At 41.0% G+C, this 27,921-nt stretch overlaps 1 protein-coding gene across 8 annotated transcripts in view; it reads left to right on the forward strand.

Annotated features, from left to right (window-relative positions):
* Positions 1 to 27,921, forward strand: part of JMJD1C (jumonji domain containing 1C) — a 159,153-nt gene that overhangs the window by 115,976 nt on the left and 15,256 nt on the right. For 5 of the 8 annotated variants that reach the window (XM_064429944.1, XM_064429949.1, XM_064429950.1 and 2 more), the window contains 11 exons: positions 4,074 to 4,179; positions 8,898 to 9,022; positions 10,294 to 10,437; positions 10,555 to 10,741; positions 10,829 to 12,495; positions 15,553 to 15,725; positions 16,042 to 18,221; positions 20,789 to 20,990; positions 22,654 to 22,868; positions 23,767 to 23,919; positions 26,696 to 26,785. In XM_064429944.1, coding sequence (XP_064286014.1) covers positions 4,074 to 4,179; positions 8,898 to 9,022; positions 10,294 to 10,437; positions 10,555 to 10,741; positions 10,829 to 12,495; positions 15,553 to 15,725; positions 16,042 to 18,221; positions 20,789 to 20,990; positions 22,654 to 22,868; positions 23,767 to 23,919; positions 26,696 to 26,785 — 5,242 coding nt within the window. Of the gene's footprint in view, positions 1 to 4,073; positions 4,180 to 8,897; positions 9,023 to 10,293; positions 10,438 to 10,554; positions 10,742 to 10,828; positions 12,496 to 15,552; positions 15,726 to 16,041; positions 18,222 to 20,788; positions 20,991 to 22,653; positions 22,869 to 23,766; positions 23,920 to 26,695; positions 26,786 to 27,921 lie in introns of those variants that run through there. The other 3 variants (XM_064429946.1, XM_064429948.1, XM_064429951.1) reach the window with 3 other exon arrangements.

Raw genomic sequence — 27,921 nt, forward strand, 5'->3', positions numbered from 1 at the left:
ACGCAGGCTGTGACTGGGGGTAGGAGCAGCTACTGGAATCTTCTTTGTTCCTCTTTGCTCCAGGGCTTCATCTCTCGATGAACTCATTTCTGCCTCTCAGGTTTCTGAACTATGACTTGGAAGAGTGTTTTAAAATGCTGAGGAAATGTGTTGCTTCAGTAGTTCAGGTCTTGTGGAGGAGGTAGCTGTGGAAATACGTAGGCCGTCCATGCACAGTCACACCTGGCTGCCCAAAATGCAAAAGGAGCTTCTGGTCATTTGAGCCTTTCAGAGCACTTTGGGTGGTCTTTGGGCAATGGGCAGGTTCAGCACATCTGGGGATAGCTCTCAGTGTCTTGGACAATATTTTTTTGTGGATGGAGAGCAAGTAGAAGAATTCTCATTGGGATTTTGACTTGTTTTTCTGTGGGTACTATCTTGAAATTCCTGTTTGATCTCAAAGGAATTTTGATGCATGGGAAGTGATCTAAGCACTTGTTCACCTGTGACTCTGAATGATAAATTATTTTTAATTATTTTATTATGTCTGAATAAACTCTCTGAAAATGCTCCTCTGAACAAAAATTTCTCCTTCCTGGTTAGACCAGTATGTTATCTTAACCTGATGGTATGGTCTGTGGTTTCAACCTGCTTTGTATCATTTTGCACAAGGATAAAGAACAGATACACTCAGAAAAGCACATCATCTTTTTGATACTTGGGGAAAATTTCATTCTCTGTCCTTCTCAGGACTTCCTTGGAGTCAAACACATCCCCAGCAGCAGGTGAGAATGATCACCTAGAGAGACATGCAGCTGACCCAGTTCTTTGGAAAATTTAGTGTAAAGTCCAGTCCACCAGAAGTGAATCCCTCTTTTGATCTAGAAAGAAGGAAGAATATCAGCAAAGATGTGAAAAACTAGTCATAGATTGGCAAGCTTCTGGTAGTCACATTGCCTCATGTGACTGTTTTCCAGAAGGGCAGGAGGTGTTATCTCAGCCATATTCTTCTAGCCCATAGGTCCTTTGTCTTCTTCCCAGAGTTGCATATAATCATTTGTGGAGCAAGAGGCACTGCCACATGAAGTACATAAAGAGCTTCCTCTAGTAGATTTGAAGAAGAATATAACAGTTCCCTTTATTTGATTTGCATCCTGATTTGCATAAGGATTTCAAACCAGTATTAACATCCTTCTGGAGGAGATATTCCAGGACTTGTGGAAAAACTAGTTTAGGAAGAGGGTACCATAACTTCTGTTTGTAAAAACTACTTTCAAATGAGGAAAAGTCTGGAGGAAAATCCTGCAGGGCATTTAAATCTTCTGGAGGTTAGTCTGTCAATCATGCTGCATTAGCTAAGAAGAGGAAAACTGAGGGTTACAATTGGCAAGGTTCAATTCTGTAGACAGTAATTGTACTTGAGTAATACAAACACAGGGTAAGGAAAAGAACTGGGAACTGCAGAGTCATCTGCTTGTCTTCAGTGTTAAACTGGGGAAGAGACTGCAAGTCATCACCTTTGCCTGTTTTTGCCAGAGTTTTTGATGTGTGCTGAGACTGTGTGGTTAATGCCACTGCTTTATAGTTTTAACACATTATGCAATTAATTTCCTGGGTTTTAGATACTCAGATTTAAGACTGCAGATGGGAAAAGGTAAGTCATGGCACACACATTTTTTTTCATAGATACATGTACACAAAAGAGCAGAGTTTTGATATTACAGAAACTTGCTCTGTTAGTATCTTCCCCCCCAAGCTGTGATTGATGTGTTAAATGTGTATTGTGTGTATATTTAGAAACTCTGGGTTCTCTTTGATATCATCCACATAATCCCAGTCACACCTGCATGCAGTTTGTGTAATAGGTCTTTGACCTAACTTCTTGTGTTTTTTGTAGCTCATCTTTGAGCTCGTTTTTCTCCAGGGGTGAGGAGGTAAATACGAAATGGACTTTGCAGTCCCCTTTTCTAAATGTTCACAGGGAGCAGTCTCAGCCAAAGATGCTGATGTCATGCATCTGAACAGGAGGTAGAGGTTCAAATGTACTATATGTAGGATGGACAGTATCTTCAGTGTCAAGTTCAAAGAAGGCCAAGATGCTTAAGAAGGATGTGAAATCTTAAGAAAAAAAGCACCAGTGTGTGTTGCCTTCAGGAAACAAATCAAAAGTGGCTTAAGATGACACAGAGACTCGAAAACTTTAAAGAACTCATGGAAATAGTATAATGTTAAGAGTAACAGATTTGATTTCATGGTGCTTAATCAGTGTGTATAATCTCAGAATGAGGATATAAATTTTCTTAGATGCAACTGAAGACATTACTCAAAATGTCCAAGATCTGCACATGAACTACATTTGTAGGTCAGCCAAACTCAGTATTGCAGTCCTCAGTCTGTTGCTTAGATCCAGTGCATGTGGATCTGAGCAGGGAAATTTTTGGTGCAGGAGACTCTTGCAGCTGCTGTGAAAGAGAGTGCATGGGAAGGAGGACAGATGTCTGATCATCACACAGCTCCAGTTCCAGGATCTGTTGTGTTCCCCTGGCAAATAATTTCCTCTTTCTAGTGGTGGTGCTGTTGTATGTAGGATCATTGCACAAAAGGATTTGCAGATGCAGACAGAATAGCTAATACTCTTTTTTGAACTGCTTTGGGAGAGGCCATCCTTGAATAAATTTTAGTTATGACCCTCTTATAGTGCTAGCAGCATACTTACCTGGTTGGTATTTTGAACCTTGTGGTAGAGGGCCTTGATCTTCCTTCACTCTCACTTTGTTCCAATTTGCATGTATTAAAATGATCATCCTGACCACTTCTGCAATCCAAGGCCATATCCGCTGTAAAAGCGTAAGGATAGAGTAATTTTCTCTTATAACCAAAGTGTTGATGCATTCTCCATAGTGGAGCACTGCAAATCTCCAAGTGTCAGGAAGAGAATTTTGAATTGGAAATAGATATCCTGTGATCAGTGGGCTAGCAGGAATAATCTCATCCAGATGAATAGAGAAATTGCTTGTGTCACTGGAGGGCCTGGCAGCAATGCACGATTCACTGGGTGTTACTTGTATCTTTGTGTTCTGTGGCTGGAGCTCTTCATAATAAATTGTGAAGCATCAAGGAACTTGCTGGAGATCAAGGAAAGAAATTGCTTTATCTCAGCTGCAGTACTGATAAAACATTCTACATTTTGTATGTGGAGAATTGCACTCATTATTTTAGCTGTCTGAAGTTCTCTTGCTATAAATGAATGTTGCTGCTGCTCATGGGTTTCCAAGGCCATCTTCGGTGTGAGGAGCCACCAGGCTTTTTTTCTCTGCCACAGCCTCAAAGACAGAAATAGCAAGTTTGCTCTGAAATAGAGAAATTGCTGTTCTAGGAGTCCAGAGATGAATGGTGATTCTTAAGCCATGCTTGCAAGGATATGAACCAGATTCTGTGCTTAATTTTTTTTCTGTTAGGAGCCACTGAATATATCTTAATTTCCCAGATGATATCCTACCAAATACTGGAAAATAATATCTTCCAGGAGAGCTGATTGTAATAAAAATTAAAACATGTCTTATTTGAAACTACCTAATTAACAAAGGCCAACATATTTGAAAATCAGCAGTGGTGTTTATCTCAGAATGCTTGTTTCTCCTGAAATACTGCTTGTGTGTTACATTTGTAGGTTTGATATCTGTGTTTATGCTCAACATGTCCATATTATTACATTTTGCAGATATGGAAACTATAATTTTTTAAAACAAATTTTAGTAATTATTTAAAAAAAAAATCTTTGTGCATACCTGTGAGCACCTAAGTCTTTAGAGGGCATTTTTAGCTTGTAGTAAGGCAGTATGAAAGTGTGATCCTATTAATAGCTTACAAGTCTGGCCACATGTGGGATCTGACATACTGTGTTCCCATGAAATAACTTCTAGCACTATGTTATGCTTTTAAGTTTTTTCTAAAAATAGTACAGGGATTTGTAGGCAATCAGTAAAATTAGCATCTAACGACTTAGTATTGTATTTTAAAATACATCTAGGAAAATAAACAAAAATGTTACAAGTAAACATAACATATGGTTCTTTTTTTAATCTCTACTTTAGGACGACGTAGACAGTCTAAACCCAGTTCTCAGGGATAACCCGCAGTTACATGAGGAGGTAAAAGCCTGGGTAAAGGAACAAAAGGTTCAGGAGATTTTTATGCAAGGTAATTATGTGGGAAATTGTGTTATTTATATTCTGTGTTAGCTAGTTTAAGGCCATTACTTGTGTGGGACTCATCCCATAGCAATTGTGATATAATGGAGAATATATTTTTTAACTTGGAAGTTATTTTTGGAAGTATTTGTTAATACAAGGAAACAAGACTGTAAGAAGCTGTTGGTGTTTGCTTCAGACTGTTCTTAACTTGTTTGATGTTTTAGTGATTACAGCAAAAGCTGAATGTCATTAGTCTGAATGTAGATATTTTATAGTTTGTTGTGAAAATAAGTGTGTATGAATGGCCTCCACACACATTTTGGCATGTTTAAAACTGTTCTGTGCTCTGTTAGTGTTACTGTTACGTGTGATAACTTCTCAGGTACCTGTCTGTGCTTGTAGTTCTTCACAGTTGTGTCACAGATGAAGAATACTTTCAGATCCCCACCCCATGCTCTCACCCCCTGAGTGAAAAGTTCCTTTCAAATCAGTAACAATTTGTAACTCAGTTCTAATGCTGGGAGGTTGCAGAAAAAGCTGTATACAATAATATTTATGCTGTAGATACAAGTTACAAGAAAACTAGTATGAATTTGAAGAAATTATTTTGGTGTTATCTTGCTGATATTAAAAATACTGTATGCATTTGCAGCATATTCATTAAGTTTCAGGAAGCTCTGCAGAGGAGTTCCTGTTACTAGGAGGCAAAAATCAGCCTCTGTGGGTCTGGGCTAAAATCCCCAGGAAAGAAGTTTCAGAGCAAAAATGCTTAAGCAGTCATTTTGTAAATGAAGATTAGGAGGGAAGCTGTAAATAATCAGATATTTTAAGGATGGCTCTGAGGTTTTCTTGCTGTCTAGTCTCTTTGATAAAACCAAGATCAGAAGACAAAAGGAATATGGTAAGTATATTACTGAACTTGGAGTAAAAACCTTGTCTGTCCTTCTGTGGAGCTTCTCATTTGACTAGACACGATTCTTATGGGCCACAGAAAAAGGATGCTGAAGAAATGAACACATGGAATTGTGTAGATAGTGAGTTGGCATGTTGGTGTTAGTAATTTTAGACTTTACTTTTGTTATCATCAGATGCAATACAAGTTAATAGTCTATTGATGAAATTTGGAGACAAAACTGGATTGAAAGCTGATGCAAATTAACTCAGGGTTATATGAAAAGGAAACTGAAATTGAGCTTGTTTATTGTATTTCAGTAGAGTTACAGTAACGATAGTAGGACTATTGTAAAAGTCTCTGTGTACATTGGTACAGAATCAATAGTTGAGCAAAGCTCCAGCAGTATTGAAATAGTCATCCAAATGAGACTGCCAGCCCATCACCCACACAACTCCCTCCCATCATTCCAGGATCTGTATTTTTGTCTTCATAGATACAGATTGTCAAACTGAGGTTTCTGTGCTTAGAAGTGCACAAATGAGCAGTAATATAGATAAGATGAATCTCATGCCAAGGTCCTTGAAGGCTAGTTATCCTCATCTGAGGAGAAGCTTTAGATCCACTTGCTCCCCTGGTGTGCTGTGTGACCTGAGGAGACACATGCTTCTTTGTCATGGGGCCCTTGGCCTCAGCCCCATGGGATGGTGGTCAGCCAGCAGGGACTGCTGTCAGCTTCTCCCTGCCCATAAGCTGCTCCTGCTCACGCAGACTTTGGCAGTTGTTGGCACCAACCTTCCAGTGGCTTACAGACAGCCCTCTGACAGTGCTAGCTGCTGTAATCTGGTCATGTTCTCTTCCTTTCCTCTTTCTCTCTCTTCTCTGGTTTGCTTCACCTCCTCCATTTTCTTGTTCCCTGCAATTTAAGCTACATTTTCGGCTCTGCCTTGTCTAGATGCATCTGTTAAGGTTATTCCCACTTTCTTCTACTTCATCCTCTACAATGTTTTTAGTATCCAGCCTTTTCCTTGTTTTCTGTGATGCTGAAACCTTCATATCATAACTTAGTATTTTCTCCTTTGACTTTTGCAGTTAGAACACAGTTTATCTGAAGAAAGAAGAGGGTTGGATAGAAGCATTAAAATCTGGTTCCAAATATTTGGAAAGGACCATGCCAATTTGAGGAGGGAGAATTTTAGTCAAAACCAGTCCAATTATTTACAAGAATGAGACTAAAGAAAAAAATTGGCCCGTTTAACTTCTCCTTTGGGCGGCAGTCACAGCAGCATGCTTTGCAGTAGAGACTGTAGCTTTGGCAGGAAAGTAGTTTGTTCCTTGTTTAATAAAAAATTAAACTCCTCCCAAACTTGGCCAAGTTGAAAGCTTTTGGGACAAATAAAACTGGTTCAAGGAACATAGTGAAGTGTCTTTGATTTTCAACAATTAAAATATTTGATTTCTTTCTTCCGATTAGTTTTTTTATCATTACAATCTCAGGCTGCATGTATAATCTCTTGAAACACCAAGTGTGCTTCAGCTCTGAACATATTTTCTCAAAGTACTGCACAGGCTGTTTCAACAATGTGTAGCTGGCGTGATTCAGCCAGGGACTGGAGACAAAGCCAGGCTTTTCCTGTAATGGCTGCTTGTGGCTGGGCTGGGCTGGGCTGGAGCTCAGCTGGTCTGTGTTGTGTGACTGCAGTTCAATCTTTCTCCTTCTTCCTGTCATCCCATCAGCATGTAAGAAAAAAACCTAACCCACTGTTTTTAAAGGTAGATAGATAAACTCTTTTAAAAATAGGGTAACAGCTGGAATGAAGGATGGACAAGGATTAGAACAAGGAGTAAGAAGAAAGAAATTGGCACTGGGTCAATGCAGGGGAGTATGGGAGACGCTGGAAGCTGTTGGAGAAGGAAGGATGGAGCTTGTAAGCTGAGAAGACTGGGGGAAAGGACTTAAAAGCTAGTGGCCTGGAGTCACAGTAATGCTAAAATGAGACAAGAAGCTGGGGAGATGCTGGTTCTGCTTATACAAGAGACTGAAAATCGTTGTGCAGTTAGCAGTAGGATGCAAGAGAAGAGGAGATTGGATGGGAAAGTAGGAATGGCAAATTTGCACAGAGACACATGCAGAATTTTACTGAGACTGTCTGAATAAGGCAGAGCTTTGGGACAGCCCTTAAAAGTTCAAGATGTGAGAATGTGGATAGGTCAGGCAGTCAGAAGTGTGGGAGCTGAGCTGGAGGCGTTCTGCAGGGGCATATGGAGTAAGGGTTGGACAGAAGCCATCAGGAAATGTGTCCCCATGGGAACCCTGTCTAGTCCAAGACCAGAAATATGAGACATAAGTTTGTAGATTCTTCCTCCTTTTCTGCCCATATGTACCTGTGATTGGCAGTGCCTGTGCTGGCACACCTCTGGCCCTTGTCTGTGCTGCTGGAAACATACTCCAGGCATCAGCTGAGGTGGCTTAGGGTGGGTTCAGGAGGTCTCAGTGTTTCAGTTGTGCCATGCATGATGTGGATGGGGGTGAGAAGGCTGCTCTGGTGTGGTGTTTCTCTTCCATCTTGTTTTAAAAATTATATAGTCACATGCAAAAAGGGTTTCAAGAGACCACTTGGAAATTATTAAATAATTACTGCTTTTGCACTTCTCTTGATCTGTCAAATGTTGACATTAAAAACAGTCCTCGCAGTAGCACTGTCACATGCAGAGGATATAACAGACCCGTTTGTGTGATCCTGGATATTTTTACTACAGAAAGCTGTCACCTGTGAGGTCCCTGGCCTGTTTGCTGCAGCTGTTTGAGCTTGCTTAATATACTGGGCAGGGCTTGGAAAAACTGATCTTTAGGAAAGACAGGGAAATTCTGGCCTTGCCTGTGTGGTTCAGCAACTAAGCAGTCTTAAATCACTTAGGTTAGGCTGTTTGCAGGTTGTCACTGACTGGTTTTTCCTCCCTTCCTGTCTGCCTGACCTGGGGTTTGATTGTGGAAGTAGCAAAGCCCACACAGCTGGAACTGAACTTGGTGGCAGTGTTGCTTGGTTATACAAAATGCCATATAAACACCAAGTGCAATGAAACTTGAGTTCCAGTGATCAAGTAAGACACTGAATATGAATAAAACTGTCAAGTCTTGCTTTCTGGGTCTTGAAACAAACTGTAAAATAGGTACTGCATCATAATAGCCCCCCATCCCCAGGGGCTTATGGAGCTGAATTTAACTGAGCTTTGCAAAATGTGTGAGGTTTCTTTGGATTTAGTATGCCTGAAAACAGGAGCTGAAGTGTTCATAATGTGTGTGCTTGAATGTTTTGTGTGGCCATAGCAGTCACGGGATCATTCCACTGCCTTTCTGCTTGCTGTAGTGGAGAGAAGCTCTGTGGTCACTTATGGGAAAGACTTGGCAGATGCAGAGCCTAACCACCAAGATGTAAATCTTTTAGCCAGCAAAGCAGCTGGGCATGTGACTAGCCTGTTAGATGGCTTCTGTATAACCTGCTGCTGCCACTTTCTAGCCTTTCAGATTACTTTTCTGTGGTTGCTGTTTGTAGGCAGGAATTTTCCCATCATGTGTCATCGTGGTTGCAGAAAGATTTAGTTAGATAAGAAAATTGTATGTTGAAAATGTTAACAGAATTAACCTTAAAGCATACTTATATGGATCATTTGCATTTCAAAATGTCTTCCTGAATCTGTGGTTGGCTGTCCATGCCATGTGCACTGTATATTTGCTGTGAAGCTTAAAAAAAATAGGAAAATTCATGTATGCTTTTTTCCTTTTTTTTTTTCTACATTCCTCAATGGCTTTTTTATTTCTTCCCCTTCCAAAGGTCCGTACTCCTTAAATGGTTATAGGGTGAGAGTGTACAGACAGGATTCTGCCACCCAGTGGTTCACTGGCATCATCACTCACCATGATCTCTTCACCCGCACTATGGTGGTTATGAATGACCAGGTGAGTTGATGGATGATACTCACAAAAAAAGCTGCAAGTAAGCTGTGCCTTGAGAGGTTCTAATTTTTGTTGGTAGCACTCAGAATCACACCAAGTTGGTTCAGTTCCAGCAGGCTGAGGCTACACTGCACTGAGACTACAGCACAATGTGTTGGGCTATCAGTTAAATCCTCCTGAAGCTGAGTATTTGTGCAGTGATATGATTAATACCAGTCCTACAGTTTGTTCTGCTGTTGCTCTTTGACTAGTGAAGTCTTTGAAGTAAAGCAATCCAGTTTGAAGAACTGGTCTTCCCTGCCTGCTCTGTTGAGAATTTCTTTTCCCAAGAATGAAATATTTCAGCACAGCAGTAATGGTTGCCTTTTCCAAGCAATTGAAATAGTCACTTTTTGCAATTTATTGAATTAAGCATTTTACTGCTGCCCCAATTTATATTTGCTGTGGTGGGTTTTAGTTTTATTGTGGAATTTGATGTTGCAAGAAGAGTTAATACTGGTATTTTTAATGGCAGTAATGAATTCTATTTCAGGAGAGTAGGGTAATGACTCAACAGTAATAGAGTGAATGACCCATCTGCCTTGAAATGACTGACAAAACCATGTGTGACAATAAAAATTTAAGACTAGTCTATTACTCAGATAAGTTCTTTCCCTTAATTTGCTCAAATTAGTATTCCCCAAAGGTTACTTTTTCCACTTTGTGCCATGTCCTTTGAAGATACAGTTAGCATTTCCTACTTTATGAAGTATTTCTCACTAATAACGTTCAGCAGTTCTAAAGTTCTGCTTTCCAGTCATATTGGTTCTGGTAGCAGTTTTGCTTCTGTTGAAAGCAGTACTGTAATGTGCTTCTGCAGTATAATTTATAGTATATTAAATTAATTTTATAAAATATCTGTATATTGTAATTACTGCTTAGGGGTTGTTCTATGAATAGCTTGTTAAATCTCAAATTTGCAGGTTAGTGAAAGGGGAAGGAATGGGTGGTGGGATACTTTTAGCTTAAAAAAAAGGCAATTTTTTTTTTACAATGGCATGTAAAGACACATTTGCTTTGGTTTGACACTGTTCCCAGCATTTGTTGTGTCATATGTCAGTTCTGCTTGTCAGGATTAAGTAGGCTTTTCTCTGATTAGTCTTTAGCACACAAAATAGACTGGTGAACACTGGTACAGAAAATACAGATTAGGCATTGTCTGAACATCTGTGGATTGTTATTTTCTCTCTTCTCTTTTTTTCTTTTTTTTTTTCTTTTTTTTTTTAATAAACCAGGTGTTAGAACCTCAGAATGTTGATCCTTCTATGGTTCAGATGACCTTTCTAGATGATGTTGTTCACTCTTTGTTGAAAGGTGAAAATATTGGCATCACTTCACGCCGACGGTCTCGTTCCAACCAGAACAGCAACACAGTTCACGTAGATACATTTATCTTTTTACCTAAGTATTTTCATATATTGCAAATGTTAAAAATACATGTTTAAAGACACTAATTAATGGTGCATTTAAGTGAATTAATAACAAATTATTTTTAGGGTCATTATACCCGTGCACAAGCAAATAGTCCCAGACCAGCAATGAATTCCCAAGCTGCAGCACCAAGACAGAATTCTCACCAGCAACAGAGGAATACTCGGCCAAATAAGAGGAAAGGCTCTGATAGCAGCATGCCTGATGAAGAGAAGATGAAAGATGAAAGATATGATTATATAGGTCGAGGAGGTACAAGTGGTTAATGGAAAGGGTGGGAGAGCTTCCTAAAACTCTGTTAGACTGAAAATCTGATAGATGTGTTTTTATCTTTTGCAGAAAACCCCAAAACCAAAAATAAACACTTTCTTAGTAAAAGAAGAAAACCTGAAGAAGATGATAAAAAACTAAATGTGAAGAGACTGCGGACAGACAACATCTCAGATTATTCTGAGAGCAGTGACTCGGAGATTTCAAATAAAAGATTAACAGATTCATCCTCGGAGCAAAATTCAGAAAATGAGTTAAAAAGCAAGAACTCTTCAAAGATAAATGGAGAAGAAGGAAAATCCCAAACTACTGAGGGAGTAGAACAAACACTAACAGACAGGCAGTCTCCATGGGATGAAGTACAGCAGGATAAAAACCATGAAGAGACAGAAAGACTGAAGTCATCGGTCTTGGATCATCAGGAAAAATCTTCGCTCCATGCAGCGGAGCAGCCAACACTTTATGAGCAGAATGCCAAGGATCCACCTGTTCAAGAGTGTAATTCAGAAAAACATCATACTGTGGAGTTAAAAAATGAGCAGTTTTTATCCAGACCTCCTACTCCTAAGTGTGTTGTTGATGTTTCTAATAAAAACAACTCTGAAAAGGAGAACCAGGATAATGCTGCAAGTACCTTTGGTTTGCAAACAGTTCAGAAAGTAGAATCTCACAGCAGTGATTTAAAGCAGCAATTTGCAAATGCAAATTTCCTTGAAGCAAGAAAACAGGAAGCTGATCAAAGTTGGGTTAGCAGTGTTGGTAAAACGGATTTGATACAACCTGGGGTTGTAAAAACATTACCGGTAAATGAACGCTTAAATTCTGAAAAAGTGCAGTATGGCTCATTTATGTCTTCGTTAAATGTAGCTTCTGTAGCAGAAGAGAGTAAACTGCGTAAACAAAGTCCAGTCCCCGATTCTGTGAAGTCAAAATCTAGTGCTTCAGTTGATCATCCTAAAACAAAGTCACCTGATGTTAAGCCTAAATTCACCCAATCTTCTGATACTGTGAAGTCGAAGGTTAGTTCCCAAAACAGCCATGCTACCGGATTAACAAGGTCAGCCAATAAAACTGATCATGATTTGCCTAGGTCTAGTTTTCATCCAGTTCCAGCTAGAGTTAGTGCTCTAGAAGCTACTAAGAGTCCTCTTATCATTGACAAGAATGAACATTTCACAGTATACAGGGACCCCACTCTGATTGGACAAGAAACAGGAACTAATCACATTTCACCTTACTTGCATCAGCATAATTATCCTCTGCATTCCTCATCCCACCGAACCTGTTTAAATCCAAACGCACATCATCCTGCATTAACTGGTTCATCCCATCTGCTCGCTGGGTCTTCAGCTCAGGCTCCCTTGTCTGCTATTAACACTCACCCCCTTAGCAGTGCACCCCACCATTCTGTTCATCACCCTCATCTACTTCCCGCAGTGTTGCCCGGAGTGCCTGCTGCCTCCTTGCTGGGTGCCCACCCGCGACTAGAGACTGCTCATGCTAGCAGCTTAAGCCATTTGGCATTAGCACACCAGCAGCAGCAACAGATGTTACAACACCAGTCTCCACATCTTCTCGGACAAGCTCATCCTTCTGCTTCCTATAATCAGCTAGGGCTTTATCCAATTATTTGGCAGTATCCAAATGGAACACATGCTTACTCAGGACTCGGTCTGCCCTCCTCCAAATGGGTCCACCCAGAAACTCCTGTTAACGCGGAGGCTTCCTTGAGAAGGGTGAGTTAAGATCCTTTCTTAATGATGTATTTAGCTGGGCCTGGTGTCTCCCAGCAGTGTTTTCCTACTTACAGATGTGGTAGTTTGTGTCACAGGGAGTGTATTGTGATGGTGAGGTTTTTGAGTAGGCAGAGAACTAGGAATGAAACTACAGTAACCACTGTCTCATGGTGGATGTGCGTAGGGAGTTTTTCCAGACCTTGATTTCCTAAGAATTCTAAAGAAAGATGAAATGTTTGATTTTAATTTATGACTAAGGGTGAGGTCAGCCAGCATGTTTGGGAACTGAGGTTCACAGGGTAAATATTTGTACCTCAAACTGCACCATTGTGTAAGTGAAATATTAGGAGAGGTGAGACAGTCGTCTTCATAGTGAAATTGAATGCATGCTCACTCAATAATGGTGACAGACAGAGAAGGAAAGAGTACTAAATCCAGTAGGAAGTTCTGGAGAGAAATACTTTTGCATTTCTAAAGGTTTTTCATGCACACTGTACACCCATTTCTCTTGTCTGTACACCTATCTGTGTGCCCTTCCTTGGAGTGCCATTTTCTCCTCTTCTGTTTCTGTTGACACACACCTCTGCCTTCCCATCTGCTTTCTCCTCCTCTGTATTCAAGTCAGGTGATTCCTCTGTCTGTTTGCTGAGTGTAACCACTGCAGTCTTAGAAGAAGTGGTTTGTGTTTTTCAGCCTGGTGCCCAGTGCGGTGGTGGGGTTTGGCAGGCAGACGTGGCAATTACAGGAAAAGTTTTTTTAGCTCCTGAAGGCTTGGGATATGGCATGCTCATTGCAGGCACCTCAGAGGAATAGTGTAAGATGAAGCATGTGTAATGCAGACAGAAACTTTGGAGAGCTTTACTGCCAGCTTCAATTAAACCACCACTGAGCATGTGCATACTGATCTTTAGAGGCTTTCAACTTGGCCTAATTTGGGCAGATTTTCACAGGGACCACAAAAGGCATGTCACTGACAGTGGTCTTTCTGCCAAATTGTAAGCCTTTGTGTCAAAGCTTGGCCTTCTGAATGGTTAGAAAGATTTTTGCCTTTTTTTTTTCTTTTATTTTCCCCCCATCATGGGGAAGGCTGTTCCTCCCCAGATTCATTCTTAAAAGCCAAACCATTGTGGCTAAGTCTTTCCCAAAACAGTCAGTTTGAGTTAGTCTTGTAACATGAAATGAGTTAGATCTAAAATGTGATAAAATCAAAACGTAGCAGTGAAGAAAAGCCTAAGAGAAAAAGATAGGTGGATTTATATTTTCGTGTTGCTGCCTGCTCCACCCTATAGAAAAGTCCATTTTAAAAGAACTTAAGATAGACGTTGTTTTCACTTTGGCTGCCTGAAGAATGCAGCCCTGCATACTGAGGCACGTAGCTTTTTAATTATGTTGATATGTGGCAATTGTCTTGTGGTGACTTGTCTTCTGGCTCTCGCACTGGAGGCCTTTTTTAAATAGATCTTAGAAGCCCAGAATGGGCGTTTCCAAGGTCGGTTTGCATGGATGCCACAATCACAGAAAAGGATCTGTGCTTCAGCTGTAAGAGCAGCAGCAGCATCCACCCTGGGCTCAGGGCTGAGCCATGTCTCTGAGCTGCAGGAAGCGTGCCCCGAGCCCACCTCTGCCTGCTGTCCTTGTTTGGGCTGGGCAGTAGATGGTGCAGGTGGCAGTCAGGAGGCTGTTTGAGCAATGCTTGGTGCTCAGGCAGATGTTCCCCAGCTCCTCCAGGGAGAAGGTGACGGGCCTTCTTTGCATAATACTTTAATGCAGCTTACAGGCTGTTCGTGGGAACTCGCCACAGCGTGGGAACTCCTGGCCAAGGAAACGTGCGCACTAAAACTGTGAGCACAAACCCAAGTGGCTGCTTTAAATATTCAAAAACACAGAAATCATAACTTCAAAGTTGTAGCACCTGCAGATCTATTCTGTGCATGTGTCATGAGAGCTCTTGGCTTCCCTTCTGCGGCAGCAGTTCCCAACTGGAGTTGCCAAGTCTGAGGAGAAGGGTAGGGATGGACTGGTGAGGAGTGTGGGGAGGAGAAGGAGGTAGGGATGGACAAGCACCATGAGGCTTTGGGGTGTGCACAAAAGCTCACTCTTGTCCCCAGTCCCTTCTTGGTTTGGGCCCCTCTTGGACAGGTGTCCTGCTATTCCACTCTGCTGTGTGCACTTCCTGTAAGCAGGTATCCTAAGCAGAGGAGAGAGGGGGCAAGAGGAGGAAGAGGGCTGCTCCTGGTTTTTTCTGCAGGCTGTTACACAAGTTTCAGTAAAGATAAGAAAACAGAAACTTAACAAAGCAGTAGGTTAAAAAGTAGTTTCGTAGATCAAGATTTACCACTGTGTCTGAACAAGGAGGCCCACCTTTGGAGTGTTTAGGTACACAGCATAAAATTGGGCTGTGAGTTTGCCATGCTGCACAGTATGGCAAGTGTGTACATTTATGGTTTTAATAGCGTGATGATGATGATCGAGCCAAACAAAAATGCCTGACTAAATAAAGCAGATTAATTAGGATTATCATACTTAATCACTTGGTTGGGGCAGGAGAGGAACAGTCCAGGAAAGAGATACTTACATCCCTTTTATTGAGATTTGTCATAAGGCTGGAGATAAAATTGCTTCTAGAAATATCAAGCCATATTTGTATTTTTTAAGAAATACTTCATGCAATTCTTTGAAGAGGTAATGGTCTTTTTACTAGTAACTGAATATAAGTGTTGTCAGGTTGTCATTGGTTTGTTAATTTTGATGAGCTTGAGATGCTGTTCTGGAATTAACTGCTCATCCTGTGTACTTAGAAATTAAATGGTTCTAAGAATGCTTGTGAAATGTGTAAACTGTTCTGTATGCTGAAAATCCAGAGGAAGTACAATCATGTTTTATTTAGTTGGTCAAAAAAAGTGACTTAAAATGTTAAATTATATTTACTGTCTGTGATTTGATACTGAAATATATTACTTTACTTTGATCATTGGTAGGACTTGGTAGGGTTACTCTTGTGGTCCCATGATTATTTTGAAATCTGATTTTATTTTTTGTTCTGGTTGGTGTCAACAGAACACTCCCAGCCCCTGGTTACACCAGCCCACCCCAGTGACCTCAGCTGACAGCCTTGGTTTACGGAGTCACATTCCTGTGCGACCATCCAGCGCAGATCCCCTGCGGCCTCTCAAACTGACAACGCATTCCAGCCCACCTTTGTCCAAAAGTATCGTGGAGCATCGCAAAGAGTAAGCTTGACATTGATCTCTGTGTCTGAGGGGACATTTCTGCAAGTGGTGTTGCCTTTTAGCTTCCTTTTAGTTTATTTGTAGACGTGAATGCCTGTGGGGAGCCAGGCTTGTCATTGTGTTGCCTTGTTGACTTGGTGTGGTACTCGAGTTTGTGAGTAATTTGAAAACTTCTGAAAATTGTACTTAATATAGAGGAAAGTTTATTTTGTGTTAATAGATAACTTGGTTCAGGGCATGGGAAGAAAGGTCTTCCGTCTAGCACATGGTACTACGTTCATGCTAACCTGTGTTTGCTTAACCTTTCTTCAAACAGGGAACTGGAGAGGAAAGCTTTTGCTGAACCTTTGCGTTCTGTTACCACTGCACCTGTGAAGAGTGAGCTAGAGCAGAGCAGAACACAGACAGCAAAGGAGAGCCATATGCACAGACATTATGCAGATCCAATGTTGAACCAGCTGCCAAGGCCACCACAGGAGACTGGGGAGCGACTGAGCAAATACAAAGAAGAACACAGACGGATACTCCAAGAAAGTATTGAAGTTGCTCCTTTTACAGCTAAAATAAAGGCACTGGAGGGAGAGAGAGAGAACTACTCCAGGGTAACGTCCTTATCTTCAAGTCCCAAAAGCCATTCAGTAAAATACGACAAAGATGCTGAACGCTCTGTGTCAGAACTGTATAAAATGAAACATTCAGTTCCACAGAATTTGCCGCAGAGTAACTATTTCACTACCTTGTCTAACAGTGTAGTAAATGAACCACCAAGATCCTACCCATCAAAGGAAGCTTCAGGTGTATATGTTGATAAGCAAAGTAATTGTCCTTCAACAGCAGCTAGTCCCCAGGCTCTGCCCTCCTACATTTCTTCCCTTTCAAAACCGCCACCTTTAATTAAGCACCAACCAGAGAGCGAAGGCTCTACAAGCAAGATACCCGAGCAGCTTTCACAATCGGTGCAGTCTCACTCTGTAAATTCTTTCAGAAGTGACAGCAGGAGCCCTACTCAGTTGTCAGTGTCATCTTCAAATACACTCCGGAGTATGCCTGCCTTGCATAGGGCCCCTGTGTTTCACCCTCCTGTGCACCAGAACCTGGAGAAGAAGGAGAGCAGCTACAGCAGCCTTTCCCCTCCAACTCTGACCCCTGTTCAACCCGTTAATGCTGGTGGTGGCAAAATACAGGAGTTGCAGAAACCACCAACTTTAGTACCTGAGCCCAAGGAAGCCCAAACTGTTTACAAGGGCACTTCTGAACAGAATTTATCAGAAATGTGGAAGTCTAATAATGCCCCAAATAATGAAAAAGTGGATTGGAACGCTGAAAGAATGAGTGGAAAGTCGCAGTCCGCTACAGCATCTGTTATTGTGCGTCCTCCTTCTAGCACAAAATATGAGAATGTACCAGTAATGCAGTCTGCTTCCAAAGATCGAGTTAGTGAGAGATCTTCAGCTGTGACAAATCTAGCAGATTGCCTGAAAACAGCGGAAGCCAGGGAGACTGGAAGAGTCATACTGCCAAATATGAACTCAGACAGTGCTCGCACACAGTATGAAAAGAAATTTGCAGCTGTCTCGCAAGGCAGCATTCCTCGTGCTGTCACCCCTACCACAACCATCATCTGCAGCACCAAAACGGATGTCCCTGCATCAGCAGCAGTGACCACCAGCGTGTCGAGCCGGGGGAGCTCTGAAGTGAGTGACTCGGTGTCGGGCACGCCGGAGAGCGCGGCCCCGAGGGCGGCGGGCCAGGCTGCGCAGCCCCAGGAGTGCAAGGTCAGCACTGCAGCTCCGGTTACATCCGCTGCTGGCAGCGCCGCGCAGCCCGCCCCGGGATTCTCCACCTCTACCGACTTTGTCCATTTGAAAAAGCACAAGGCAGCGTTGGCTGCGGCTCAGTTTAAAAGTAGCAACGCCGCTGAGACCGAGTCCAACTCTGTGAAAAATCAGACATTTTCAACCTCTCTCTCCCTAGACAGTGCTATCGTCTGTAATACAATAAACAAAGCGAACTCTGTAGGCAGTGGGCAAACTTCCCAGACGAGTCAGCCAAACTACCACACTAAACTGAAAAAGGCTTGGCTAACAAGGCATTCAGAGGAAGATAAAAACACTAATAAAAAAGATAATTCAGGGAACAGTGTTTCAGAAATTATTAAGCCGTGTACTGTCAATTTAATAGCTTCTACATCAAATGATTTGCAAAATAACATGGATAGCAAAATCTTGGCAGATAAGTTTGTGAAGGAAGATAAGCACCCAAGGAGAAAAGGAAAACGAACGTACGAGTCTGGCTCTGAAAGTGGTGACTCTGATGAAAGCGAGAGCAAGTCAGAGCAAAGGACTAAACGGCAGCCCAAGCCAACTTACAAAAAGAAACAAAATGATTTGCAGAAAAAAAAGGGTGATACCGAGGAAGAAGTGAAACCAAATGGTGTCCTTAGCAGGAGCGCCAAAGAAAAAAGCAAGCTGAAGTTACAGAGCGGCAGTAACAGCAGTGAGTATATTAATCTGATTTGGAAGACACAGAAGTGTGTGAAGTCCAACACTGATAATCCTGGAGGGTTTGTCATGCACGATAGCTGGGAAAAGAGCTAAAAAACATGCCTGTGTAAATGAGTTGGTCCTGATTTATCTGTCTTGAGGCCATTTGAAATATCCTGGTGTAAGAAATAGACCGTTTTGTATGTCTGTGTTAACAAACTGGTTCTTGGCCTAAAAATAAGAAGTAAACCATTTCGTTTATGCTGTCCACCAGAACTGAGCAGGCTGATGCATATAGTTGTGCCACTTGTATTGAGCTATATATATATATATATATATATATATATATATATATGTATGTTGGGTTTTTTTTTTATTTTAAGATCTAATGCGTTTATTTTTAGAGCATTGCTGGAGGGAAAGATTCTCTGTTGTTGAGCTCTAATTCATCCTTTGATCAGAAAGCCAGAGGCAGTTCCTTGAGAGCCTGGTGCCACTCAGTTATGATTTGGTTAATTTAATGAAAGGTTTAAGGGAGAATAATTTCACACTCCTAACGAGTATGTGTAGTACATGGTGTTAACATCCCTCTTGTTTAAGGAATCAAAAAATTTAGGGAAATACAAATTTCCATTTAAATGGAATACTGTAACGTGTAGCAGATTGTAACTAGATTAATCTGAAAAGAGAAACTGGTCTGTCAACATAGGGGATTTTATTAAAAAACTTGCCGTATTTTTATCCCAATTTATTCTTCTCCAAGAATTCTTTGTCTTTGGTCTGGTTAAGTATTAGAGAGTCTACCATTAAATTACTTCTTGTCAGACTTTAAGTACAAGTAGCAAGAAAGTGAGCAATACTGCCTGTAATTACATTCTGTGGCTTTTCACTGTCTGGTGTATAAAGTTACTCTTCTGGTATCTGAGAGTACTTGATCCCTGAATTGTACTGGGTGCTGGAAGTGTTGTAGTCTATCTGAAATGTTCTAGATATTTGGTCCAGTAGTAATAGTACTATTTCTTTCTGCTCCCAGGTAAGGGGAAGATCAAGGCAAACATGCCTGTAAACTCTTTTTCAGCTTCCTTTCTTAAAGTAAGCTGTAAATGCATATATTTAACATGTTAAATGTTTATGATCTTTCTGCTGTTGCAAAAGATTTTTTTGTGATAAATTTCTGCAAGAGAGCTGGTCAGAGATTTTTCTTTCAAAAAGAACTTTCCACAAAGATTTTACACAAAAATCATAGTCAGCATTGAGGAGGTTTGAGGAAGGATGGTGCTCCCTTGGAAAAGCTGCCTGGAGGTACCTGTGCTGCAGGGTCTGGGGCTCAGTGGCAGTTTTGCAGCATGGCTGGTGTGTGGATTGTGCCAGGCTTGAGGAGTGCTTTGTCCTGATGCTGTTTTGGAAAGCCCCTGGGAGCTCATGTGCTGGCCAGAGTGCTCAGAGCTCAGGGCTGTGGGGCTCCCTCCTGCACAGCAAGGCATTTCACAGCCCTGCAAGTGCTGGGGCTCTTCCAAGTGCCTACCCACAGAGCTTGAAGTCTAGCAGCTACCAGATGACACCCAGCATCTCTGCTTCCAAGGCAGAAAACATTGTTTTGGACTAGCAGACCTGTACTTTGGCCCCTTTTACTCTTCAGGTTTTAATCCAGTTACTGTCATGCCTTGGGTGAGTATGGAATGTGGTTTCTAGGCCAGGAACTGAGGCATAGGCAGTCTGTCACTTGTAAAGTTTGTACAAGTCATCTCTGGCAAAACACCAACCTGCACCCAGGTACCAAGTCCAAAGTTAACACCCTGACCCTTTTATCATCCTACATCAGATCCCTGTTTACAGGACATGAACTTTCAAGAGTAGTGGTAGATGAAATGACAGATAATTCTCTCTGTCTGCAGATAAGAGTGGTGCCACTTTCAAGACTCCTTAAAATGAAAGCTTGGTTAAATGACAGCAGGGTTCAGTTTCAAAACCTGTATGTGAAAATTGCACTTATTACTCAATAGTCTTGCTCCTCATGTTACTCAGTGTCAGATCTGCTGACTTCAGTATCGAAAATAGAATTATATTGCTTGGCCTTGCAAAGCCAACAAACCAGACAGAGTGTAAATGGATTCTGTGAATATAGCTGCTATTCTGTAACTTTAAAAAAAAAAAAAAGTTTTGATGGAGTTGGAATTTGGTTTTAGGTTGGTTTATTTTAAGCTCTGCTTTTATTTATTAAACTGTAGCTTTTTGTGCCTACACCTCCAAAAACAGAGTTCAAACGTAGCTATCTTGCAGTAGTGTATATCTTTGCTTTTTTTTGTAAGAATGAGGTTCTGAAGATGGTTTTAGGAGAATATCAGGAGAATTATATGCCTAATATAAGGGAAAATGTAGTGTCTTGGGAGCTTAGCAGTTACTGTGTAAGTTTTATTTGCTTTTTAAACTTCGGTGCTGACAAGCAGGCAGGTGGAAATAAAAATGAAATACATTATGCAGGTAACAAATGTACCAGAAAAAAATGCTGAATGAGTGTCTTGAGTGTGATGTGTGAGGAAGCAGTGCCAGTACCTCATTGAAACTGTCCTTCCTTTGCAGCTGGTATACCTCGCTCAGTGTTAAAAGACTGGCGCAAAGTAAAGAAGCTGAAGCAAACGGGAGAGTCCTTTTTGCAGGATGATTCTTGTTCTGAAATAGGACCAAATTTGCAAAAATGCAGAGAATGTAGGTTAATAAGAAGTAAGAAAGGAGAAGAACCAACTCACTCACCAGTATTTTGTAGATTTTACTACTTTCGGCGGTAAGTATGCCTGGTTTCCTGGTAATGTGGTGCTTCAGCTTTAAAAAATAATATTGACAAAGGACTGGCATACTTGAAAGCATGTCTGATTTTTCTGGCTCAGTCTACCCGATAAAAGACAGCATCTATTTTAGCAGTATTTACATTTGCATTTCTTTTGTGGATTGACTTCATTGCTGTTTAAAAGCTTTATAGCAAAGACATCAGAACATCTGCCTGCTATACCTTAGGCAAGCAGAAAATACAGCACATCACCATTACACAGGTGTCTGACATTTGAAGTGGGATTTTCAAAAGGCAAGCTTCAGTTTTTCTGGATAAGTTGTACAACCACAGAGTTGCACTTACTTGTAATTGTTCTTATGCCAGTATACGGTGGGAATGTTTCTCAGGGTTTCCTGGGAGTTTTCTGAGGACAGAGAGTTGTGACCTCTTTTTTTTAGAATTGATGGCCCATCAAGGAAAACTCACAAGGAAGAAAATTTCCTGGGGGTGCAGGAAGCTCCAAGAAAGGATAAAACACCTTCAGTTTGTCAATATTAATCCAACTTGTTTTTGACAAGAAACTGTTCCCTAAATGGGATTTAACTTTTTATAATGAATTTTCAGTTACTAGACTTGGTAGATCTGTAGGAATCATTTCAAGGTTGGACTCTGAATAACTTCTCTGTAAGAATGTTTGCTTCCACATTTGGCAGAGTTGGAATTTTGGTTGATTTTCTTCCTCCCGTATAAAAGAGAGAACATAAAGGTTTGCCAACATTTAAAAAAAAACTATTGAATGTTTTTATTCTATTGTGGTAAATTTCACAGCAGTTTAATTATTTTCATTGTGTTTAGATAGTAGGGCTTGAATTACAAAAGAAGTTTACACTTCTTTTGGAAATTGTTGTTTTGGAAGCTGAAAGTTGATCATTTCATCTTGTTCATTTGAATACATATCTAAATGTTATTATTGATATGTCTAAATTCAGGACTGTCTCACTGGCATAAATTCCTTAACTGTTATAATCACATCTGTATAATGACTTATCCTGTTTTGGAAAAGATGGACTGATTAATTGTTACCACTTAAAAATAGGCTGAGTATAGCCAGGGTTAGTGGAATGGTCCTGGGTAGGGTAACAGGAAAGCCTTTGAAAGGTCAGAGTTTAGTGGATACAAAAACAATAGCTTCTATTGGTGATTTATTCTGCCTAGAAAAATTCAAATGTTGTATTTGAACCCATGTTTTCTTAGTATGAGAGCAGTAAGATACAAAAATCTATAAAATAAAAGTCAGAGTGAGGGACTGCTGACACAGACATTCCAAAAATTGAAAGTGAGGTGGGAAAGTGGGTGGAACCAAACTTTGACCAAAATAAAACAGAAAAAGAAAATGTTCCTGTCTGCAATTTTAAAGGAGTAATAAATGCTAGAGGGAGACAATGATGAGTGAATGGAATGGAAAAAAGTTCCTAAATGATTAGTTTTAGTTTTCATGCTTCCTTATTTATAATTCTAAAACTATTTTCATCAGTAGGATTTATTTTAAAATTTAAAAAGTATGTAGGATGATAAGGGGAGAAGAAAACTTTTGTGTTGTAAGATATAAGCAGCCAGTAAATTGGAAGTCACAGAGTATAATGATACATGCAGTCAAACTATCTGTTTTCATTTTTAGGTTGTCTTTTAGTAAGAATGGAGTGGTTAGGATAGATGGTTTCTCCTCTCCTGATCAATATGATGATGAAGCACTGAGCTTATGGACACATGAAAACTATGAAGATGATGAACTGGACCTAGAAACTTCTAAATACATTCTAGATATCATAGGGGATAAATTTTGTCAGTTGGTAACCTCTGAGAAAACAGCCATGTCCTGGGTGAAAAAAGACGGTAAGGAGCTCTCAAAGCTCTCAGGTGTTGTGCAGTTTTTCTTGGATGCCCATTGCTTCCCTTTGTGCAGCTCTCTTCCCCTGGCTGTTGGATTTTCCTCAGCTGTTTGGTAGTGCTGGGGAGGGTTCCTTCCTCAGTGGGCCAGCCCCGTCCCCTCCCTGTGCTGGGGCCAGGCTCCTGTAGGGTTTGCAGTAGCCTCCATTGCCAGCTTGGCCTGCAGCCAGGGCCTGTGGTGAGCCAGGTACTGATGCTGCCAGCAAATGGTGTGTTTCTGATGTGTCTCCTTCCCTAAACAGAGGAGAAGAGTGCAGCAGCACAGGCCCTGCAGAGCATGTGCTAACAGTGTCACCTCCCCAGCAAAGCAGCCCTCCGTCCTTCTGGCCCACAGCAGATGGGCACAGGCTGGTGGCTCTGCTCATTCCAGGCTGTATGAGGAGGAAGTGGAGCAGAAAACACACACTAGCCAGGTCTCCTGAACAGCACCTCCCTCCCCTTCTGCCAGCTTCAACTGTCCAGCTCACTGGTTTGGCTGCCCTTTAGATCAAGCATGTCCCCTGGGCAGTCAGGTGCAAAACCCTCATGAGTGCATGGGTTAAAAGTGTATACTGAAGAAGTTCTGAATGCTTGCAGCAATATATTTTCTGTATTACTTTAGTCTGTGTTTTCTGAATGCCTTATTTCTTTATAATGTGTTGATAATAGGTAGCATTGAAGGGCATGCTGTGTAGTGGAACTAAGAGGGTAGCTCTTGATGGCCTGTTCATGAAGGATCACTTTCCTCCCCCTAAACCCAGTTGTGTCTGGGGGAAACTTATGAATGCTTCATGTATAAAGACTATTCATTCTGTGCTTTGCATTTAAATTTCAGTCCTTTTATTCTGCTTATTTTGTATTTCAGCCAAAATTGCATGGAAGAGAGCAGTGAGAGGAGTCCGTGAGATGTGTGATGCATGTGAAGCCACATTATTTAACATTCATTGGGTCTGCCAAAAATGTGGATTTGTGGTCTGCCTAGATTGTTACAAAGCAAAGGAAAGGAAAAGTTCTAGAGGTCAGTTTTTTATGAACTAGAGTATTGTATAGGCTGTTTATTCTCATTTGCTGCAGAGCTGCTGATTCACTAGAACTGTCTGTCTGTAAAGTGTTAAATTACTTCTTGTGTGTATTGGTTTCTCTTAGATCTTTTTTGCCTCCTTTTTTGTCAGTAGATATAGAATCAGTCATTCAGAAAGCAACTGCTGTTGGGGCTATTTTAGCTCTTTGTCTACATTTCAGTCTTATTGTGTGTATTGCTTGTGCTTTGCCCCTCAAGGTTAAATCTTGTTCTTTGGTTGTGAGACTGTTGCTCAGTCACCTCCCTGTTTATGGTAACTCATTGCTGTTAAGACTTGCCTTGATTTAAATGCTTTCTGGAGTCCTCCCTTCACAAGTGTCTTGTCATACTGATGTAACATCCTATTTTATAGTTTTATCATAAAAAAGAAAGAGATGGAGAAAAATACTTTGGATGGTATTTAAAATAAGTGTTAATGGAAGTTTCACAATCCATAAGCCTACACATACATGTGGTTATTTTGTGCTCTAATGGAAATGTCTGCTTTAGTCTGGAGAGAGAGAGAGAAGTATAACAGGACTGACTTGCAAACCTCTGATTTCTGGGTGACCCAGCTGGGTTACAATTGAAAGGAGGAATGACTTGGAGGATTGATTTGGGCTTGGAGCCCTGGGCTGTGACCCTGGTGTGCAGGCTGCTTGGTGGAATGCACTGCCTTCCCTGGGAGGCAGGCATTGTGCCCTGGCACAGCTCTGCGGTCAGACACTGTGCCAGGAACTGATTCAAGGATAATGCTGTTTTGAAAAGCAGTTCCATGTTTGTCATAGCCGTGTAATGCCACAGATGTGAAACGTTAGTAAAATAAAGTTTAACTGTGAGGTGGCAAAGCTTTGCCAAATGGAGAGTCTCACCCACTTTGTCCCTGGCTTGCAGTGACAGCCTCCTACACTGAAGTTTTTAGGGAGCTAATGTCAGTATTTTCCTGCACTGAGAACAGTTGTTAGTGCTTTGGTGCTGGAGGCTGCTTCAGCAGCTCTTCACGGGCTGGAGCCTGTGCGCGCATGTGTGTGCATCCATCTGACGTGGCTTGGGATGGACGCCAAACATTATTTACCCTGGTGGGAACACACAGTCAGAGGCTTTTTATAGTGTGTGTTAACCAGCCAGGAAAGTTTTAGCAAAATGTCTTAGAAGTTGGAACAAGCAGTATAAAGAAGGAGGCTTCTCTTCAGTTTTCTTGCAGGGAGGACTTCTCTCCTTTCTGTTGATTGCAGTTTTACGTGTGAAAGCAGCAGTACAACAGCTTCCCTTGCTGTAGCTTCATTTCTAATGATGCTGGAGGATTCATGAGAACCGTGTTGCTTCTTTGGTACTCTCTTAAAAAACGTTCAGAACCACCCACCCATCTCTATATAATAGGACTTTATATTACACCATTTTTCCTGGAACCAGCAGTTGTTTTTACAGTTGCTGAATGTAACAGAGAATCCCCTGGTTTTTCCCTGCTTCAGCAGGAATGTTAGAGATTTAAATATTCCAGATTCAGATACTTATCAATGACTTCTCTTATCACTTTACCACATGAGTGAGTGAATATGCAACCATTGTTACCTTCAGAGAGTTTATGGCACCATCAAGTGGGATGCCATTTTATGACATTTCTGTGAGAAAATAGATTAAGTAGATGCATACTGTTTTGTTGTCTTGATTTATTTATGTTTGTGACCGGTTGGATATTCAGGTGTTTTAGGTGCTGGAAAAACTACCCAATAGCGTATAAATGTAACACTTATCTGAAGGAACATTTGGAAACATTGTGTACCTACTATAGTGTAAAAAAATGCCTTAAATGTGTTAAATGCTTCCTATGTTATGTTCTTTAGTTTAAATTGCTGGAATGAGCAAACTGGTCAAAGTCTTGGAAAAATGTCTTAAAGTTAGCAGTTCAGTGAATAGGACTGGAAATGAAGAAAGAAATTGTGTTCTTTCTGCCCCAAAATCATATAGCACATTGGTGATCAGTTGCTTGGCCAGACATTTTTTGCTCTCATTCTTCTTGTGTGGTTTTTTTTCACATTGCATATTTCAGGAGATACTTCTTTAAACATTTTAGAATGCATCTCCTACCAGTTAGGCCCTTTCTGCTGGCACAAATGATTTTCAGCCAGTACATAGAGACTTAGGGTTTCATGGCTGCTTTAATGTGCCACAAATCTGTGATGCAGCTTCCCTCTCCTCTGTGCCACCAGTGCCACTGGTGTACCTGCATCATAGGCTGAATCAGAGAGATGACTTGGTTAAAGTTCATCTTTTTGGCTCGTCTGGTGAACTCTGGTTGAAAACAGACACTTCCAGTTGGAGTGTGGACTGTGTTAAATTAGATGAACCAGACAATCACAGCCTAACTATGTCTCTTTTCCATGGCAGGATTCATCAAGGGAGGCTCATGGCCTTAATAGCAACTGTACAGGATTTCAGCCTGTGTTAAATTTGCAACTCACTAAATGTGATAAAGGGAATACACTTTGAAATTTGGAGGTAATTGGCAAGGGCCTGTGTTACAGGTGCAGCTCTTTCAGATTTCAGTGTTGTTAAAGCTCTTTTCATTAATGTGAAAAGCAGCTGTTGTGTGCAAGTCCTTGTCACACTGGACACCTGGACAGAAGGCCTGTATGTGCAGAGAAATGTTCCTAACCAAAACCAGTCTGAAAGGCCTTAGCTCTGTCTGTGTGCAACACAAGGGAAGTAAAACATTGGCAATGCTCTTTTGCAGATAAGGAGTTGTACGCCTGGATGAAGTGTGTGAAGGGACAGCCTCATGATCACAAGCACCTGATGCCAACACAGATCATTCCAGGCTCTGGTAAGGCCATATGCAAACCAGCAGAAGCTGCTTTTTCCCCAGGTCTCCCTGTGAAAGCAGGGCAAGAGTTGTTTCTTGAAACTTCTCATTTTCTGTTTAAAAACCTGGGAATTGGGTTAAATCATTGCAAGAAGGCAAGTGGCTCTGGGCAGTTACCAGCACTGGGCACAGATGATGATGAAAATAAGAGAAGTGTGCTGACAGATGTGTAAAGGGGTTTTGGGGACAGGCAGTGAAGAAATTGAGGGCCTTTTTGGGATGGATTTCTACCTTTTCTGAACAGAATAAAACAATCAGAATGTATTTAATAAATATGACCTTAGCTGTTAAAAGAAAATGTTTAAATAGTACCACTGAGGCAATGGATTTTTGGGGATTTGTCGTGTGTCCCGTGCCCAAATTAATTGCATTTTGATTGAGCAAAATGCAATGAATGCAATTTCATGATAATTGAAAAACTAAACAGGAATCATAGACCCAGCTAGATTCAGATTTCTGCCTACAACTAAGTAAATTCTGTGAAGTAGTGCCTTTAGGTGTGGTATAGTGGTTGTTAGCACAAAATTTCTGTCAGCATTGATACAGACCAAAAAATAGAAAACTGAAATGTGCCCTTAAATGTACTAAGTGAATTCCCAGGTTATTTTAAGCCGAAAATACAGAACCAAGTCGTTATTCCATGGGTTAGTTAGTTCAGGTAGAAATGAAGGTTGGGTAGATTCCATAACAAATTCAAATTGTGACATTTCCCAGAACAGGTTCTAGACTGAAACTGGTTTGAATTTTAAATTGTGAAAGTGAACCACTCATCTGGAAACAGCACAATGAAGACTGCCTACTTAACCTCAGTTTTGTTCTTCTGTGCATGCCCATTACCAAACAGCCTTCATTTACATGCTCACATACTGATTTTTTTGTCAAGACATGGCTCACTTCAGTCTGTGGCTGATGGTTTTATTGAATGAAGCAATGATATACCCATTGAACAAAGAGAAGTAAATAATTACTGGCTTACTTGATGTGTGCCATGCAATGGGAATGCAGATTAAAGCTCAGATTATTCAGAAGAGTAGTGTGCAATTATTTAATTGAGTGTCTCTGTGCACAAGCTTAATGATAAACTGGGCAGTCATTTT

The sequence above is a fragment of the Passer domesticus genome, chromosome 8 (genome assembly GCF_036417665.1).
Source record: "Passer domesticus isolate bPasDom1 chromosome 8, bPasDom1.hap1, whole genome shotgun sequence".
Lineage (NCBI taxonomy): Eukaryota > Metazoa > Chordata > Aves > Passeriformes > Passeridae > Passer > Passer domesticus.